Source organism: Prionailurus viverrinus, chromosome A1 (assembly GCF_022837055.1).
Source record: "Prionailurus viverrinus isolate Anna chromosome A1, UM_Priviv_1.0, whole genome shotgun sequence".
Lineage (NCBI taxonomy): Eukaryota > Metazoa > Chordata > Mammalia > Carnivora > Felidae > Prionailurus > Prionailurus viverrinus.
This window is the reverse complement of record NC_062561.1, coordinates 136,962,339-136,981,151: the sequence shown is the minus strand read 5'-3', so window position 1 is coordinate 136,981,151 and position 18,813 is coordinate 136,962,339. Positions and strand designations below refer to the sequence as shown.

At 36.7% G+C, this 18,813-nt stretch overlaps 1 protein-coding gene across 2 annotated transcripts in view; it reads right to left on the bottom strand.

Annotated features, from left to right (window-relative positions):
- The window catches only part of BDP1 (B double prime 1, subunit of RNA polymerase III transcription initiation factor IIIB), an 89,124-nt gene extending 70,873 nt beyond the window's left edge, over nucleotides 1–18,251 (bottom strand). Inside the window, exons 1-8 of one of the 2 annotated variants that reach the window (XM_047862993.1) lie at nucleotides 18,231–18,251; nucleotides 17,806–18,079; nucleotides 14,601–14,874; nucleotides 12,909–13,018; nucleotides 11,734–11,793; nucleotides 10,505–10,633; nucleotides 9,203–9,336; nucleotides 7,900–7,994 (exon numbers count right to left, since the gene is read on the bottom strand). In XM_047862993.1, the coding sequence (XP_047718949.1) occupies nucleotides 7,900–7,994; nucleotides 9,203–9,336; nucleotides 10,505–10,633; nucleotides 11,734–11,793; nucleotides 12,909–13,018; nucleotides 14,601–14,874; nucleotides 17,806–18,017 (1,014 nt within the window). In that variant the 5' untranslated portion in view covers nucleotides 18,018–18,079; nucleotides 18,231–18,251. Of the gene's footprint in view, nucleotides 1–7,899; nucleotides 7,995–9,202; nucleotides 9,337–10,504; nucleotides 10,634–11,733; nucleotides 11,794–12,908; nucleotides 13,019–14,600; nucleotides 14,875–17,805; nucleotides 18,199–18,230 lie in introns of those variants that run through there. The other variant, XM_047862919.1, reaches the window with a different exon arrangement.
- Nucleotides 18,252–18,813: the final 562 nt, after the last annotated feature.

Here is an 18,813-nt window from a genome sequence, read left to right as displayed (position 1 = left end):
GTTACCTCCATAAAAATGAGAGGCTATATAACCACTAAATTGAACATCCTAAGAGAAATGCCAATAAGCTTTAGGCATTATTCAATTCTAAAACAATACTATACCATATTTTACCTAATGAGGAACATAATTGAGAACAATTTAAAACATTTGTAAAGAATGTATTGATATTATTCCTTGAATTTATAGGCAGGAACTACTGAAAACTAAATTCCATGACTGTAAAATAAATCCCATAATTTCCACCACTGACTCTGATGAAGTAACTGGTTACAGGCTTACTCAACACATCCATCCAACCACACCAAAAATAACTTTACTACTGAACCAAATAAATGAATCAAATGTTTGCAAACAATGGACAACAGCAAGAGTAAAACTACAACTTCACATTTCTGGAGAGAATGGAAACATCTAAGATGTACCCATGTTCACCATGGCTCTCTGGGCTAAATTCCCTAAACAATGAAGAGGAGATAAACGCCAAAGAGAGCAGAGCTCTCAAGAGCTAGAGAATATTTAGGGGTTGTAGCGAGAAGACAGCTATATAAAAAGAAGTCTCACAAGCCTAGTGGAAGTATTCCATGGGTACTTGGTCTATATCTGGGTTCCACATACCAACAGCCTAAGGCCTAGTAGAAAACAACTACTCCAGGAATGAGAAAAGAAAGATACTAGAAGTTACATAACAGAGCAAGCTGACAGAATTCTAGTCCTCACAAAAGAAAAGACTTAGTTAATACCCAAACATTTACTTTAGACACCAGAAAAGCCACCGCTTCAAGATAAGGACCACAGTCTTAGAGCAGGCTTTCTCACTCAGGGCTCTAGCATGACAATTAAATTCTAATGCCCTAAAGCATTCACGATATGTAATGAATTATACCATCTCTTCTGTGCATCTCGAATAGTACTAATATGATGGTCCTCAGAGAACTTAGAAAACTAATTCAAAGGATTTTCTATGGTTCAGATAAAAAACCTAGAAAAAGGATTAGCCTAGATTTGCCTTAATAAAGCCTAAAATCAAGCCTTGACAATAACAAGGAGAGTTGAGAGAATATTAACTGCCTTTTAGAACTTAATACTCTTTAAAGGAAAGAAACCAACAAACATAATCTAGACACTATCAAACATATCATCCACAATTTCCAGTACTCAGTTTAAAAAAAATCCATGGAGGGGCGCCTGGGTGGCTCAGTCAGTTAAGCGTCCAACTTCAGCTCAGGTCATGATCTCACGGTCCGTGAGTTCGAGCCCCACGTCGGGCTCTGGGCTGATGGCCCAGAGCCTGGAGCCTGCTTCCGATTCTGTGTCTCCCTCTCTCTGCCCCTCCCCCGTTCATGCTCTGTCTCTCTGTCTCAAAAATAAACGTTAAAAAAAAAAAAAAAATTAAAAAAAAAAAAATCCATGGGGCGCCTAGGTAGTTCAGTTAAGCATCCGACTTCAGCTTGGGTCATGATCTCGTGGTTTGTGAGTTCGACCCCACATCAGGCTCTATGCTGACAGCTTGGAGCCTGGAGCCTGCTTTGAATTCCAAATCTCCCTCTTTCTCTGCCCCTCCCCTACTCTCGCTCACGCACATGCTCTCTCTCAAAAATAAACATTAAAAAAAAAAAATCTTTTAAAAAACCTCCACAAGGGACGCCTGGGAGGCTCAGCTACTTAAGCATCTGGTTCTTGGTTCTGGCCCAGGTCCTGATCTCATGGTTCAGGAGTTCGAGCCCCATGTCAGGCTCTGTATATTCTCTCTCTCCCATTCTCTCTGCCCCTCCCGCTAACACACATGTGCTCTGTCTCTCCAAATAAACTTAAAAAAAAAAAAAAACAAAAAACTCCATAAGACATGAGAAGAAAATGTGATGCACAAATAGTCAACAGAAACAGATCTCAACATGATCTAAATGCTAAAATTAACAAACAAGAAAGTTAAAACATGTTATAAATATATTCAATGATTTAAAGAAAAATACGGAATCAACAGGGAAATCTCAGAAGAAAGGAAACTAAGAAAAATAACCACGTGGAAATTAAAGAAATGAAAAATATGTAACATGAGAAATGAAACATTCACTGAATGGGCGTATCTGCAGAACGAAGACAGCAGAAGACAGGGTGAACCTGTGAATACAGTAATGGAAACTAACCAAGTGATATAGAGAAAAAAGATCAGGAAAAGAAAAGAACAGAGCTTTAACCTGAAGTATAATGTTATGCAGGCTAATAGACATAAGTGGAGTCCCAGAGGAAAAGGACAAAGTAGAAAAAATATTGAAAAGAAACCATCCATACGAAAATCATAACCCTACTGCTGAACACCAGAGTTAAAACCTCTCAAAAATAGAGAAAAACAATTTATCACATACAGGGGAATAAAAACAAAAAATATGACTGACTTATCATCAAAAACACTGGAGGCCAATGGACAAGAGAATGACAATTTTAAAACACTGAAAGGAAAACCTATCAAACCACTTGCATATCCAAAAAAAAAACCAAAAACCTGAAATAGACTTTCAGATAAATCAAACCTGAGAGAATTTTTCAACAGTAAATCTCCTATCCAAACCTACACGAAGAAATGAAAAGCATCGAAAATGGTGGCTAAATAGTAAGGCTAGTTTCTTTTTTCTACTTTTCTACTCAATTTCCTTTCAAGACAAGACAATGGGGGCTGACAGCTTAGAGCCTTGAGCCTGTTTTGGATGCTGTGTCTCCCTCCCTCACTCCCCTCCCACCCGTCTCAAAAATAATAAACATTAAAAATAAAATAAATAAATAAAGACAAAAGACTGTAAGCTAAAATAAGTTCGATGTAAAACTGGATTATAGTATGTAAAAGTGAAATATATAATTGCACAAAGGATGAAGGGTAGATGGAATATGCTTGTAAGAGATTATTACATATGGAGTATGAAGTGTAAAGAGTAAAACAGTACAATAAAGAAAATAAGAAAGAATACTAAGATTTATCTGAATAACCCAAAAGAAGGCAGGAAACGAGGAATAAAAAACAGATGGGTAAGTGGAAAATAGTGAGGTGATAGACTTGAACCCAGTCATATCAGTTATTACATTAAAGGTAAATGAACTAAATTATTACATGGAAATGTACAACAGACATTTTCTCTTTTTTTTTTTTTTTTTAAATCAGGGTCAACGTAAGAATTCAATGACCATGAATTGGTCTCTCTCAGAAATACAACCTATAATAAAATTAAACTAAAAGAGTGTCAGACTGGATAAATTACTGCAACTACTATGGAATACAGTATGGATGTTGCTCAAAAATATTAAAAAATGAAATTATCACATGATCTAGCAATTCTACTTCTGCATATTTACCTGAAGGAAACAAAATCACTATCTTGAAAAGATGTATGTATCCCCAAGTTCACTGCAGCATTGTTCACTGCAGCCAAGACAATCCAAGTGTCCAGTGAGAAATGAATAAAGAAAATGTGGCACTGGCACAAAAACAGAGTAATGGAACAGAATCCGGAATCCAGAAATAAATCCACAAATGTATGACCAAGTAATCTTTGACAAAGCAGTAAAGAATACCCAATGGAATAAAGACAGTCTCTTCAGCAAATGGTGCTGGGAAAACTGGACAGCAATATGCAGAAAAATGAACCTGGACCACTTTCCCACACCATACACAAAAATAAACTCAAAATGGATGAAAGACCTCAATGGAAGACAGGAAGCCATCAAAATCCTCGAGGAGAAAGCAGGCAAAAACCTCTTGACCTCGGCCATAGCAACTTCTTACTCAACACATGTCCAGAGGCAAGAGAAACAAAGGCAAAAATAAACTATTGGGACCCCATCAAAATAAAAAGCTTCTGCACAGCAAAGGAAACAATCAGCAAAACTAAAAGGCAACTAATGGAATGGGAGAAGATATCTGCAAAAGACAAAGCAGATAAAGGGTTAGTATCCAAAATCTATAAAGAACTTATCAAACTTAACACCCAAAAAACAAATAGTCAGGGGAAGAAATGGGCAAAAGACATGAATAGACATTTCTCCAAAGAAGACACCCAGATGGCTAACCGACACATGCAAAAATGCTCCACATCACTCATCATCAGGGAAATACAAATCAAAACCACACTGAGATACCACCTCACACCTGTCAGAATAGCTAACATTAACAACTCAGACAACAACAGATGTTGGAGAGGATGCGGAGAAAGAGGAACTCTTTTGCACTGCTGGCAGGAATGCAAATTGGTACAGCCACTCTGGAACACAGTATGGAGGGTCCTCAAAAAATTAAAAATAGAACTATACTACGACCCAGCAACTGCACTACTAGATATTTACCTAAGGGATACAGGTATGCTATTTCGAAGGGGCACATTCACCCCAATGTTTATAGCAGCTCTAGCAACAATAGCCAAAGTATGGAAAGAGCCCAAATGTCCAACAATGGATAAATGGATAAAGAAGATGTGGTATGTATACACACACACACACACACACACACACACACACACACACAAACACACACACACACAACGGAGCATTACTCGGCAATCAAAACAAATGCAATCTTGCCATTTACAACTATGTGGATGGAACTGGAGGGTATTATGCTAAGCAAAATTAGTCAGAGAAAGACAAATACCATATGACTTCACTCACATGAGGACTTTAAGATACAAAACAGATGAACATAAGGGAAGGGAAACAAAAATAATATAAAAATGGGAAGGGGACAAAACAGAAGAGACTCTTAAATATGGAGAACAAACAGAGAGTTACTGGAAGAATTGTGGGAGAGGAGATGGTCTAAATGGGTAAGGGGCAATAAGGAATCTAGCCCTGAAATCAATGTTGCACTATATACTAACTTGGAAGTAAATTAAAAATAAAAATTACAAAAGCAAAGCACAAAAAAAAAAGAAAAAATGTGGTACATATGTGTGTATGTGTACAGGAATATTATCCAGCCATAAAGAAGAAATTTTCCCATTTGCAACATCATGAATGGACACTGAACGCATTATACTAAGTGATATAAATCAGAGAAAGACAATTGCTGTATGATCAATTTAGCAGCACACTAAAAGTAAATGTACCCATTACTGTGCCCAAAAGTGAATGACACAAGAAAGTCAATATACGTCAAAAACTGAATATAAACACAGAAAGAGGCGAATCTATGATCATGAAGGCAGATGTCAATTCTTTGCTTCGTTAACTACTAGAACTAGACAACATATCCAACAACAGAGTATACACTCATTTCAAGTGCACCAGAAATACTGACCAAGATGAATATAACATGTTTTTAAAATAAATCTCATTATATTTCAGAAAGACTCAAATCTTACAGCTTATATATTTGATGTTCACAATGGAATTAATAAAACAATTACAAAACAGTAAAGTATTTACCAATGTCCCAAATATTTGGAAATTAAGCACACTTCTAAATAACAGAAATACATGTAGAAAATATTTTTAACTGAGAAACACTGAAAGCAACCTGTCAAAATTTATGAAATGCAGTTGAAGCAGGACTCAGATGAAAATGTATAGCTTTAAATGTCTAATTAGAAAAAAAGTACTAAAAATCAATGTTCAAAATTTTCATAAATTCAACAACTTAGCATCAAAACTGACAAGTAAAAAACTGAGTATCTGAATATACCTATATGTATTAAAGAAACTGAACTTAAAATGCTTCCTCAAAGAAAATTACAGGTCTGAAGGTTTTCACTGTTGAATTCTATTGAACACTAAAGGAGAAATAGTATTAATCTTAAATTCATTCAGATAAAAGAAAAAAAACAAAAACAAAAACACTGTCCAACTCATTTTCTATAACCAGCATAATCCTGGTACCAAAATACGATAAAGGCATTAAAAGAAAGGTGCAAAATATCCTTCATAGGGCGGCTGGCTGGTTGAGTCGGTTAAGTGTCCAACTCTTGATTTCGACTCAGATCGTTTCAGTCATGAGTTCCAGCCCCACATTAAGCTCTGTGCTAACAGTGCAGAGCCTGCTTGGGATTCTCTCTCTCCCTCTCTCTCACTGCCCCCTCCTCTCTCAAAACTAAATCAATAATAAATAAATATTCAAAATATCCCTCATGAACAAAGATGCAAAAAATCCTCAAGAGGGGCACCTGGGTGACTCAGTCAGTTGAGCATCTAGCTTTGGCTCAGATCGTGACCTCATCGTTCATAAATTCATTAGTTTGAATCCTCCATCACGCTGGCTGCTGTCAGCACAGAGCCTCCCTCAGATCCCCGATCACGTCTCTCTCTGCCCCTCCCCAGCTCACATGCATGCACTCTCTATGACCTTAAAAAAAAAAAATTCTCAAGAAAATATAATAAAATCCAACATCAGAAAGAATAACACAAGTCTGGTTTGATATTTGAAAACCAATACAATCCACTAGTCTAAATTTTCACTTTTCTAAATTTTGCCCAAAGATTTGTTAGAACTACACTAAACTTAGGGGAGGAGTCTAAACAATTTTGGGGAGAAATAGTTTAGTGACAAATATATCATTAATTAATCAGATCAGAGAGCTCCCCTAGACAATTTCTAGCCTTCACATACTTTAACGTTTTCTTCTCCTTATATCAAAGATCAACATTAGAAAAGGAACATAAATATAAACAATTCTTCTTTTGCAGAAACAGAATAACCTTTACACCATATAATGGTCCCCAGGTGATGGATCCATGCCTAGTGTAGCACAAGAACAAAACATCTGTCTTTCCTGATAGTTTAATTAATGAAGAAAAAAAAACCCATGGTTGAATAAAGAGCTCACTATAGGAGTGCCTGGGTGGCTCAGTCGGTTGGGTGTCTGACTTCAGCTCAGGTCATGGTCTTGCAGTCTGTGAGTTCAAGCCCCATGTCATGTTCTGCGCTGACAGCTCAGAGCCTGGAGCCTGCTTCAGATTCTGTCTCTATCTCTCTCTTGCCCCTCCCCTGCTCTCACTGTGTGTTTCTCTCTCTCAAAAATAAAATAAAAAACTAAAAAAAAATTTTTTTAATAAAAAAAGGGCTCACAATATATTGAAAAGGCATAGGGGCGCCTGGGTGGTTCAGTCAGTTGAACGAACGACTGCAGCTCAGGTCACGACTTCATGGTTTGTGAGTTCGAGCCCCGTGTTGGGCTCTGTGCTGACAGCTCAGAGCCTGGAGCCTGCTTCGGATTCTGTCTTCCTCTCTCTCTCTGTGCCCCTCCCCCACTCATGCTCTGTATCTGTCTCAGAAATAAATATTAAAAAAATTTTTTTTAATTGAAAATGCATGACAGCCTAAATAGTGTGCACTCATATGCACTCCATCCCAGGAAACTTGTAACTAAGTTTCTCACAAAGGGAAAAATAAAACAGAGAATACTACTCACTCTGTTAGGCATAGTAAAGCACTAATTTACATCACTGCTCTTGTTAATAGTGGCCCTGTCCACAAAGTTAAGGTAGCCTAAGAATGCAACAGTTAGATCAGATCATGGGAATTATCTAATTTAGCATGCCTCTCTTCATGCCTTCCTAGGAAATTAAGCAATACACTCTGTTCAAAAGCTACCCTTAATCCAAATACGTATTCTGATACATTTATTCTTCCCTCTTCGTTACATAATGCTTCTTTTATCTTAGATTCACTGGTTTTATGGGTACTCCCTAAAATCCATTCTAGAAGTGAGCAAGACATAGATAATACACTAAAAGGTAAGGAGACTGTACTCATATTAAAATTCAGTAATACTGCATTACTTTCTGAGCTGTAAAAAAGGACACATGTACTCAAAACTAGTAACGAATAAGGATGAACTGAGATTTAAACAAAAGTTAAAAAAATAGTATTAGTAATTTTTGGTCCTTTTCCAATCAACAAATGTATTGGGTTTACTTTACCTTAATTTCTATCCTTGCTCTGTGAGGAAAAAGCTGTCCAATCATAGAAAAGTCAGTTCCTACCATGCTGATGGCTAAAAAAAACATATCTGTTTCTGTAAAAATAAAAGATTTAGAAAGAATGAAAATTAATCCCAATATTTCAGAGGAAAAAAAAAAATCTTACATGAAGTATATATTTTGAGTTAAAAATAAATTTGAGAGTATCTAATAGTCTTTTATTAAAGGCCAGGAAATCTTTAGTCAATTTTATTGCTAAGAACTTCATGCATCTAAAATAATGTCTAAACTTTAATACAGAAACATAAGAAATTTATAAACTCATACCAAGAAGCTAAAATTAGGAAGAGGGAAGAGAAGGGGAAGAAGAGAAGAAAGAGGAAGGAGGAAGAAGGGGAAAGAGAAGAGGAAGAAGAAGAAAACAACATTCTGCCTATCTGGTCTCAAAGTGTTCTTAAGAAAACCATCAGTCACAGCCACTATATTACTGCCTTAACATAAGCAACTAAGGTGCACTAAGTAGTATGTGAAAGTAACCAAAAAAACACACAAGAAAATATTAAAAGAAGTAACCTCAATAAAATAGGATTGGGGAATACAGAAGAGGAAAGTATAGAATCTTTCTTGTTGTCCTGAATTACTCTGTTCTGTTTCATTTTTTCCCCAAAAACAACTTGCATTATTTTTTATAAGAATAAGCGATACCATTCAAAAGGTATTATAAGCTTCAGGCGCCTGGGTGGCTCGGTCGGTTAAGTGACCAACTCTTGATTTTGGCTCAGGTCCTGATCTCACGGTTCATGAATTCAAGCCCGGTATCAGCCTCCATGCTGACAATGCAGAGCCTACTTGGTATTCTCGCTCTCCCCCTCTCTCTTTACCCTTCCCCTGCTTGCACTAACTCTCTCAAAATTAACAAATAAACTTAAAAAAAAGTAGTATATGCTTTTTAACAGCACAATTTTGACGCTTAGAAACTCTGTTATACAACAGTATCTAAGATAGAACATTATTATGAGTATTAGAAATATTAATAGTTTTCCATGTTATTTTTTATACAGGGATTTGACAGAGAGGACTACTCTACCCAAATTACCATAATGCTAATTCCTAAAAAGATCACTAAGATAAAGCCAGAGATGGAGTTCCATAATAAGGGGGGGGGGGGGGGGGGAACGGATGCAGAGGTCAGTTCCAATAAAATTAGCTAGACAGAAAATAACATGGTTTTCATTTCATTTACTTAAATAATTCACTTTACTTCAAATAAATATCCACAAAATTTAAAATGAAAATTAGTTACCTTTATTCGACCATGGTTTAGAATAATAGTTTTTCCTAAAGCTGGAATATGTAGTTGTAGAACCACGCTCAAATATGGGGTCATTTTCCTCAACAACACAGGGGCCTTTTGTCCTTAAAACTTCTACAGTTAAACTGAAAGAGACACACTTTTAAATAGATCTGCACTTAGAACAAGAAAGAAAATAATACATGATATTTGAATAGTTATATTTTGAAATGTGCCATGACAGAATCGGAACAAAAGTATAATAATATATACTTGAGGTATGCATATTTTCCAAGATTCTGTTAATTTTCACTTAAAATGTGATTGCCAAGGAATAAAATTAAATGCCAACATTCTTCTGAAATCGTTAATAGCAATATAAAATTTACGCATTATCTTTGGGCCACCAAAAAATTACTTATATTTTACTGACTTCTGTATGTCCCCTACATTTAACACATATTACCTTATCATGCTAAACCCAAGAGAAGATAAGAAACATAAGCATCTTATGTTTTTGTTCTACATTCCTGTAAGCAAAGCAGTACAATGCTTTTAACTATTTAATGACCAGTAAAATGATCATCACAAAATAATGGCAAAAAACACACAATTATTAAAAGTACTGCATTTATGTTTAATTATCGTAGAATTTTATATGCTATAAAAAGATTTTTATACTGAACTGTCAGACTACTTTACATCCCTCTTTTATATTTAGTTACTCGTGAATTTATCTTGTTTTTTAAAAAACACACTTTGGACAAACAACAAATTCCAGAATGCCAAATTTGAAAAATTTAATATTATAACTGAGAAACTACAAAGTGAATTTAAACCTTGTCATAACAAAAGTTATATAAAATATTAGCCCTGATTAAACCTGATTCATTTGTTGCATTTTCATTAGTTATAACCACACACCAAAATATGGTATTAGTTAATAATAAGAAAACCTGAATTTTGAGTTCAAGACTGAGCCAATTTTTGAAATGTATCATCAGTAGAGACCAGCATATAATTAGTTCAGGAGCTCATCCCAATTACCAGTAAAGTTAGTAAAACAATTGTGGAAGGTTAATGGATGACGGATCAGCAATACCATCTTCTTATAACAAACACAGCATAAAAATTGCTAAAAATTACAAATCAATCTAACTCGTCTTTCTATTTATAACACGCATTAAAAAATATAAACATTAGTGTTTATATGTTCAGGTAACCATGAATGATGCAGAAATTCAATCTCTCTCATTAGACAAAGCACATTTGTTCTTATATTTGAAACCACAATCTCTTTTTTTTTTAACTTACCTTTCTTCATCCAAAATAATGGAACCATCTTCTGCCACTTTTACTCGAGGAACCAGCAATGGCCCGTCATCCACTTCTTCTTCTACTTCTTCATGACCTTCAGCATCAGGAGTACTTTTACCTTCTTGCCTACCAAATGTAAAGATAGCTTAATTCATATATCCAGGAGAAGGATCTCCTGAGTACTATCAACTTCTGAAATAAATTACTTCAAATCCAACCTTCATTCGATTTCCAATTTTCCCTATACCCTAAGTAAAGATACTACATGTTAAGGACGTGTTTATAAATTTCCCCGACTATGGGGTGCCTGAGTGGCTCAGTCAGTTAAGCATCCGACTTCAGTTCAGGTCATGATCTTGTGGTTTGTGGGTCCAAGCCCTACATCGGGCTCTGCGCTGACAACTCAGAGCCTGGAGCCTGCTTCGGATTCTATGTCTCCCTCTCTCTGCCCCTTGCCCGCCTGCACTCAGTCTCTCTCTCAAAAATAAATAAAAGCATTAAAAAAAAATTTTTTTTTAAACTATAAAAGGGAAAGAAAAAGAAAAATATATACACGTTTATTTGTTTAGACACAGAATAGAATTAGAATGATACGTTAAAAAATTGGTAACAATTGTTGCCTTCAGGAAGCGGAACCAGATGACAGAAAAACAGAGTTGGAAGACTTCTCAGTACACTTTCGTTCCATTTGATTTTTGTACTGTTTTATTATGCTATTCTAAAACAAAACAAAATCCTTTTTAATTCTAAAAGCTTCAATTGAGGGGTCCCCGGGTTGCTCAATCTGTTGAGCATCCAACATTTCAGCTCAGGTCATGACCTAACAGTTTGTGGAGATGGAGCCCCATGCTGATAGTTCTGGGAATACCTGCTTGGGATTCTCTTTCCTCTCTGCCCCTCTCCCCCGCAATCATGAACACGTACTCTGTCTCTCAAAATAAATTAATAAATATTAAACAAAAGAATATTTTTAAAATAAATAAAAATAAAATATAAGGTTTCGTTAAAATAACACCATTGGCCATTTCCATTATAATACACAGTATGGGCCGCCTTACATTTTGATTTAAATCAGACAGTAAGTTTTATTCTTGCTAGTGATTCTATCTAAACATTCCTATCACATGCAATTTGACTATAACAAAAAGCATCATTTGATTTCTTTTTTTAAAAACTGTACCCATCAAATAACTTATTTTAAAAAAACACTAAGATAAAATGCTTACTCTCTTGTCTGGACTGGTGTCAATGATTTTTCAGTTTTCTTTTCTTGTTCCAGTGAAGAACTAATAAACAAACAACAACTGTTTTTAAATGTGAGACAATTTAATATTTAATATAAAAAATATTTTTAAATGAACAATATATATCTTGTCAATTCTACCCATTGGCAAGAAGGAAATTATTTTAACTTGCATTTTTTTATATGATAAACCATAACACTATTATTAATAACGGTGTGGCCCAAGAGTCAATTTCTCAGTCAAAAACCTTGTCATCAAATATAAACCTGCCATGCCCTAGGTAGGAACGTTTTTACTCTCTAATTCCTTAGTGAAGGGAGGCTCTCCCAGTCCTCATGTCTGAAGCAACCTACATGGCTTATCTCCAAATCCTACATGTCAAACAACTTACCACCTAGGCTTCTGGCCCTTCGGCAGCAACCCAAAGACCTGGTAAACCTGAAAAAAGCTACACTCCTGCATCCACCTGCTAAACCATCAACAACATAACAATGAGATTTATTATAAACCATCTGCCTCCTCAGGCTAACTTTACTAAAGAAGCTTTGTTCTTAGAAGATAAATAATATCCACTATAAATAATTAGGAGGTAGAGCATAAAAATTATAGCGTTCCTTTAAAATCAGGGTATAGTGTACAAGAAACACAAACTGCAGTATTGGTTAAAGTTGTTTAGTTTTATAACATTTTGGTAATGTAACAAAAGAATCTTATTTTGGGGGCGCCTGGGTGGCTCAGTCGGTTAAGCGTCTGACTTCAGCTCAGGTCACGATCTCGCGGTCTGTGAGTTCGAGCCCCGCGTCGGGCTCTGGGCTGATGGCTCAGAGCCTGGAGCCTGCTCTCGATTCTGTGTCTCCCTCTCTCTCTGCCCCTCCCCCATTTATGCTCTCTCTCTGTCTCAAAAATAATAAATGTTAAAAATAAAATAAAATAAAAAGAAAGGAAACTTATTTTTAATTTCAGAGGAAAAGGGCACCATCCCAAGAAAGCAGTTACCTGAAATACAACTAAATGTTGTTTAAAAATTCTATCGAAAAAACATCGTATTTGCTATAAGTTTTGCCAACATACTTTTGGAAAACAAGAACTTGTACTCTAAAAGTGATACTTAACTCACAACATACCCAAAGAAAGGACAACAAGAAAAATTTACTTACGTCATTGGATTATTATTTGGCAGGTAATATATGAAATCTCTCATAGTCATTTTTGAACGATCTGGTGGCTTCTGACTTTCATTTATGGCATATTTGTTTTTCCATTGTTTCTGGACACACAAACACACACAAAGATCCACTTTTCTTTTATAAATGTAGAATTTCACATGTACTATATTCAAAGGTATATCCCACTGTTATATTCATTGCAAGTGATTTAGTATTATTCTTATCATGATTATTCCCAATTTTAGGACAAACTTCATAAACTGCATTATTAAACAGTGTAGCACATCAAGGAATTTTAAAAACTAAAGTGTCTAGGTCTGGATAAAAGCTCAACGTATAAAATCATACTTACTAATGCCTTCTAACTATAATAGTTTGCTAAGCATTTATAAATACATAGTTTTTGTTTACCCTGTAATGAACTAGATTTCTGTGAATTTTACAAAATTCTTACAGCAAATGTTTAATTTTTTACTTCCTGAAAATAAATCTACCTAAGCAGATTCTATAGAACATCTTTAGAGACCTAGATTTTAAACAACATAGATTCAAATCGCACTGATATGTGATACAAAGCAAATAACTTCTCTAAACTTGTTTCCACCTGCGTAAAACAGTGGTATCTACTATACAAAGATGATAGAATAATATAAAGCACCATACTAAGTGCCTTCCTCTGAATTAACAAGGGGATTTTGTAATAATAAAAGCTGACATTTGTTAAGCTCCTTCTGTTTGCCAGGCACTAGTCTAAATGTGTTTTACATATATTTACTCATCCAATCTTTGCAACCCTCCAATGAGATACATACTATCATCAGTCTTATTTTGCAGATGAGGAGACAGACAGAAAAATCAATTAAATTGCCCAACAATACATACTAAGGGATGACTCTAAGATTCAGATCTTAAGTATCTAACTGCAGAGCTTACATGTTTCACTATTGGTACAGTGCAATCTTGGAAAAATAATCGCTCTTCAAGATTAAAAAGATGGGCTTTACTATACACATAAATGCAAATTTTTCCCATTTATAATTTCCATACTGTCAATTTATAAAATATTACCAATTCATTTTGCTCAAGTTTGTCTTAATTCAAATGAATGTTATTCATGTCACGAAAAATCATACTTAAAGTTTATTTTATAAATATGCTTTGTATATTTTCTATGTGTGTAGAAACAGACCTTCTATTTTTGGTCTTCACCAAAATCAATCAAAGATATAGATGAGGGGCGCCTGGGTGGCTCAGTCAGTTAAGCATCTGACTTTGGCTCAGGTCATGATCTCATGGTTCGTGAGTTTGAGCCCCGCGTCGGGCTCTGTGCTGACAGCTCAGAGCCTGGAGCCTGCTTCGGATTCTGTGTCTCCCTCTCTCTCTGCCCCTCCCCTGTTCATGCTCTGTCTCTCTCTGACTCAAAAATAAATAAAAAACATTAAAAAAAAATTTTTAAAAAAAAAGATATAGATGAATATAAAAATTAACGTAGCGGAAAAAATAGCTTATTAAGTCCATCGCGCTTATTAATCATTCAATTCACAAAAGGGGATCTTCTATTAAAATAAGGAACATTAAGTGGTTATGCTCCATTAAATACTACAGATATTATTCCTCCAAATGATGCCTAACATAAAAACAGAAACCTAGTAGGAACAGTCAAATGTGATTTTTCTCCCTTACCTTCTCCTTTCTCAATTCTTCTTTTAACATTTCTCTTAGTTTCTGGGCTTTATATATTCGGTATCTGTCTGAACATGGCTGTTTCTCTTTTGTTGAAATAGGCTTTGGCTGTGGAACTTCTTGATTAACTGTAGATAAGGGATGAGATTCTGAAGGAACACTGACACCAGGCTTAACCAGAGTAGTACTTGATATTCGCTTTCTTCTCTGTGAAACAGCAGAGGAAGACTTACTGGATTCTTCAACATAATTCTCATTGTCAGTCTTTTCATCACTGTCAAAATTAAAAAAAAAAAAAAAGACACCATGGATCTTTCATATTCTAGTTTTAAAAACTAGCCTGGTAAAAATCTAAACCAGTAAAATCTCATTATTAAAACAATCAACGACTTGAGATACACATTATTCATGACAGATTCCAATAAAAACTTTGTTTACTAAAAATTTTTATTTTTTTTAATGTTTATTTATTTTTGAGAGACAGAGTGTGAGTGGAGGAAGGGCAGATAGAGAGGGAGACACAGAATCCAGAGCAGGTTCCAGGCTCTGAGCTGTCAGCACAGAGCCTGAGGCGGGGCTCGAACTCGTGAACCACAGGTCATGACCCGAGCCGAAGTCGGACGCTTAACCGACTGAGCCACCCAGGCGCCCCTTTACTAAAATTTTAACAGATGCATAAATTCTAACAAAGACTGCTGATCTTTTTCAAACGTCAAGTCCCTTAGTGCATTACAACATATAAGTTTATGCTCATCCTAACTCGCTCAAGAAAAACAAAAGGCCAAGTTACAAATTAAAACTCTATTACCCTACTTTCAATCACTATATAACTGACAATTGGTTTTTTATTTTTTTTAAGTTTTTTTTTTTTTAATCTTTATTAATTTTTGAGAGAGACAAAGGGAGAGTAGGGGAGGGGCAGAGAGAAAGGGAGACACAGAATCTGAAGCAGACTCCAGGCTCTGAGCTGTCAGCACAGAGCCCAATGAGGGGCTCTAACTCATGGACCGTGAGATCATGACCTGAGATGAAGTCGGGCACTTAACCGACAGAGCCACCCAAGTGACCCGACAATTATTTTTTTAAAAACTAAGTTTATAATCTATATTGACATCCCCCTACCTGATCTAAATTATAAATTACTTTATCAACCTGAGATGAGTCAAACCAAACACACAAAACATCAAATTGCTAAAATATCTCTACTACAGTATTTGAGAATCTACATTGAGCTACATTAATCCAATCAAATACTGTTTGAGGTAGAAATCATTCATCTTTCGTCTGGTATGAATACTTACACAGCTATCAAACTCCTAACTTAAAAAAGTACTTGGTCACTCCAAAATACATATTAGATATGGTTCAGATCGGATATACACATTTCAGGAATGGCCTGAAAGCAAATTAAGTCAAGAAGAGAGAGGGTGTAAGAATTAAAAGCAGTCTACATTTTTCATGTTATTAGTTTTATGTAAAAGTAGAAAATGCCTAAACCTATAGAATAACCTTTCCAGGTTATTTGCAGGATAGCTCCATGTTTTTAATTTTTTTTTTTTTTTTTAGTAATCTCTACACCCAACATAGGGCCCAAACTTATGACACCGAGATCAGGCTTTGTAATGATACATGCATCTGTGCATTTCATTCAATTATGTTGAATCGTTGAGGACAAAACATACACCGTATAGATTTTTACAGCTGCAAAGACCCGCAAAAAAAGAAAACACATAGTAAAAAAAAATAATAATAATCAAATATACTCCCTAAATGCCAACTCTAAGAAAGCAAATATTCCCAACCTCTAATGTCTCAAGACTACAGAATCAGAGTAATTTATTAAATTATCAATCATCATGCATCTGTATGAAGTTAACAGGACCTCTGCAAACTTTATTAACAGTGACTGTTACTTCTATTTCTTTTTTGAGGAGGAATTTTGAAAAAAATATTCATATAAGAAACATGGATATTACTAAGTATCAGTAAGCTGGCAAAATAACATCCTATACCCAGCACCAGTTCAGGCCAACAGAGGAAGTTAAGCCAAAAAGAAAAGGATAAAATTTTCACCTTCTGGTTAGAGCATACAAACAATTTACACCATCTCATTGTCATTTAATAGGATCCATTTTTATTGGTTTCCTCGCATATGTATCACAGAAACAGAGACCATTAGTAGCCCAACATGGCTTAATTTTAACTACTTTGTTATTTACTACCATTGCTTTTATTTTAAAAAAGACAACTTTTTGTAGACAACTATTCTGCCATGTCCTATTCAAGAGTTTGTCAGTTTTTTCTAAACTCCACAATAACTTGACTCTCCAAATCAGAGAATATTATTTCCATTTTACAGATAAGCAAATTCTGCCTGGGCAAAGTCTGATAAACTGTTAAATTACGAAAAAAATCCTGGGGCGCCTGGGCGGCTAAGTCGGTTAAGAGTCCCACTTAGGTTCAGGTAATGATCTCACGGTTTGTGAGTTCGAGCCCCTGCCTTGGGCTCTGTGCTTGTGAGGTCCAGCTGGGTGTTGGACTCTGCGCTGACATCTCAGAGCCTGCTTCAGATTCTGTGTCTCCCTCTCCCCTGCCCCTCTCCCGCTCTTTCAAAAATAAACAAACATTAAATTAAAAAAAAATTTTTTAAGGAAAAAAAAAAAAATCCTGACTCCAAATGTGGTATTAGCACATGCTTTTTCCCTTCAGAAAACATGGCCACTATAAAGGGGCACGCCCTGGAATCAAATCAAGTAGCCATATCTCCTCCCCATTGACACAACTCAGCATAACCAATGTAACACTGGTCTTTTAAGACTACATCAATGTTTTTTTGAAAATCTAAAAAAGTACCTACCCCTGCAAAGTGCTCCAGAAGGAAGAAAAAAAAAAAAAAAAACTATGGCAAAGTAATCTAAGCTCTCTAACATTACCACGTGTAAATTTCACGTCAAGACTCTTCTCACCACCACTTGAAGACAAGATTCCCACCCGGAGAAACTACAGACCTTTAACAAAATCCACATGTGCCACACCCTGTGGCCAGAGTGACAAACTGCAGTTTGGAGTAGGTTCATAGAGTCTCAACTGTAAGACTCAATGCAAGCGACAGAATACTCCTAAAGTAAATTCATGGGGTCATATTCCGGGTGACAGGCCCAGAGAGGCGGGGCAGATGAAAATGCTCCTCTCTGCATGCTCTTACCTGCTCCTGGGAGGGTTTTCTTGCGGCTCCGTTCCCCCGAAATCCACCGGGGGCACATCTGTAGACTCCGCTGGCTTCGGGGAAGAAGCGGCTGCAGTATCCGGGGGCCTGGGAGCCTCTTGTCCACGTTGGGGGTTGGGAGCGGAGGAGCTCCTGGCGCCTACACCAGGCCTGACATTCGGCTTCACGCTAAGGCGTGCCCTGCGGAACATGGCGGAGCCAGGGGGCCCGGGGAGGCGGCCCCACGGCCGCTCTCAGCCCCGAGCCCCGGCTGCTGCCGGGAGAAGGGATTAAGAACTACGTCCTTTCCACACGGCCACACCACCAGCCCAGCGGGCAGCTACCGCAGGTTCACACCCCCACCACCTCCTCCTTCCTCCCGCCGCCGCCTCTTCTTCATGACCCTGCTAAGTTTCCCCCAGTACCTTGCTTCCCCGCCCTCGTAGGGCGCCGGAACTGATTACGCCATCAGCCAGCGCCTAGGAAAAGCGTAAGACGCACAGCGCCCGGAGCCATGGTAACTGTCAAACTACAGAGTTACTAGTGAATCGGAAATTGAGATGTTCCGTGGTCAGCTCTCCCCTCTCCCAGCGTCCCTAGGAGTTACAGAAACGAGTGAAAGGAGGTAGTCAAGACCCTGTATAGACTTTTTATAAGACCCTTTTAAGACCCAAGACCCTTTATAAGACTATTAAAATCATGGGGCGCCTGGCTAGCTCAGTCGGAGGAGCTTGCCACTCTTGATACCAGGGCATGAGTTCGAACCCCATATTGGGGGTAGAGATTATGAAAAATAATTAAAAACTTGAAAAAGAAGAAGGTATTGTAGAGTAGTGCCTGTTCGCCAGCGCATCCCCAGGGCTTAGAAATTCTAAATTGAGTAGAACATAGATTACAAATTCAGTTATGAAGAAACTGGTAAGTTATCTCCTGTAAGGGGAACTAGGTTTACGGGAAACATGTCGTGGCATGAAGATCATTCACCGTATACCTTTGTATACTTTTTAA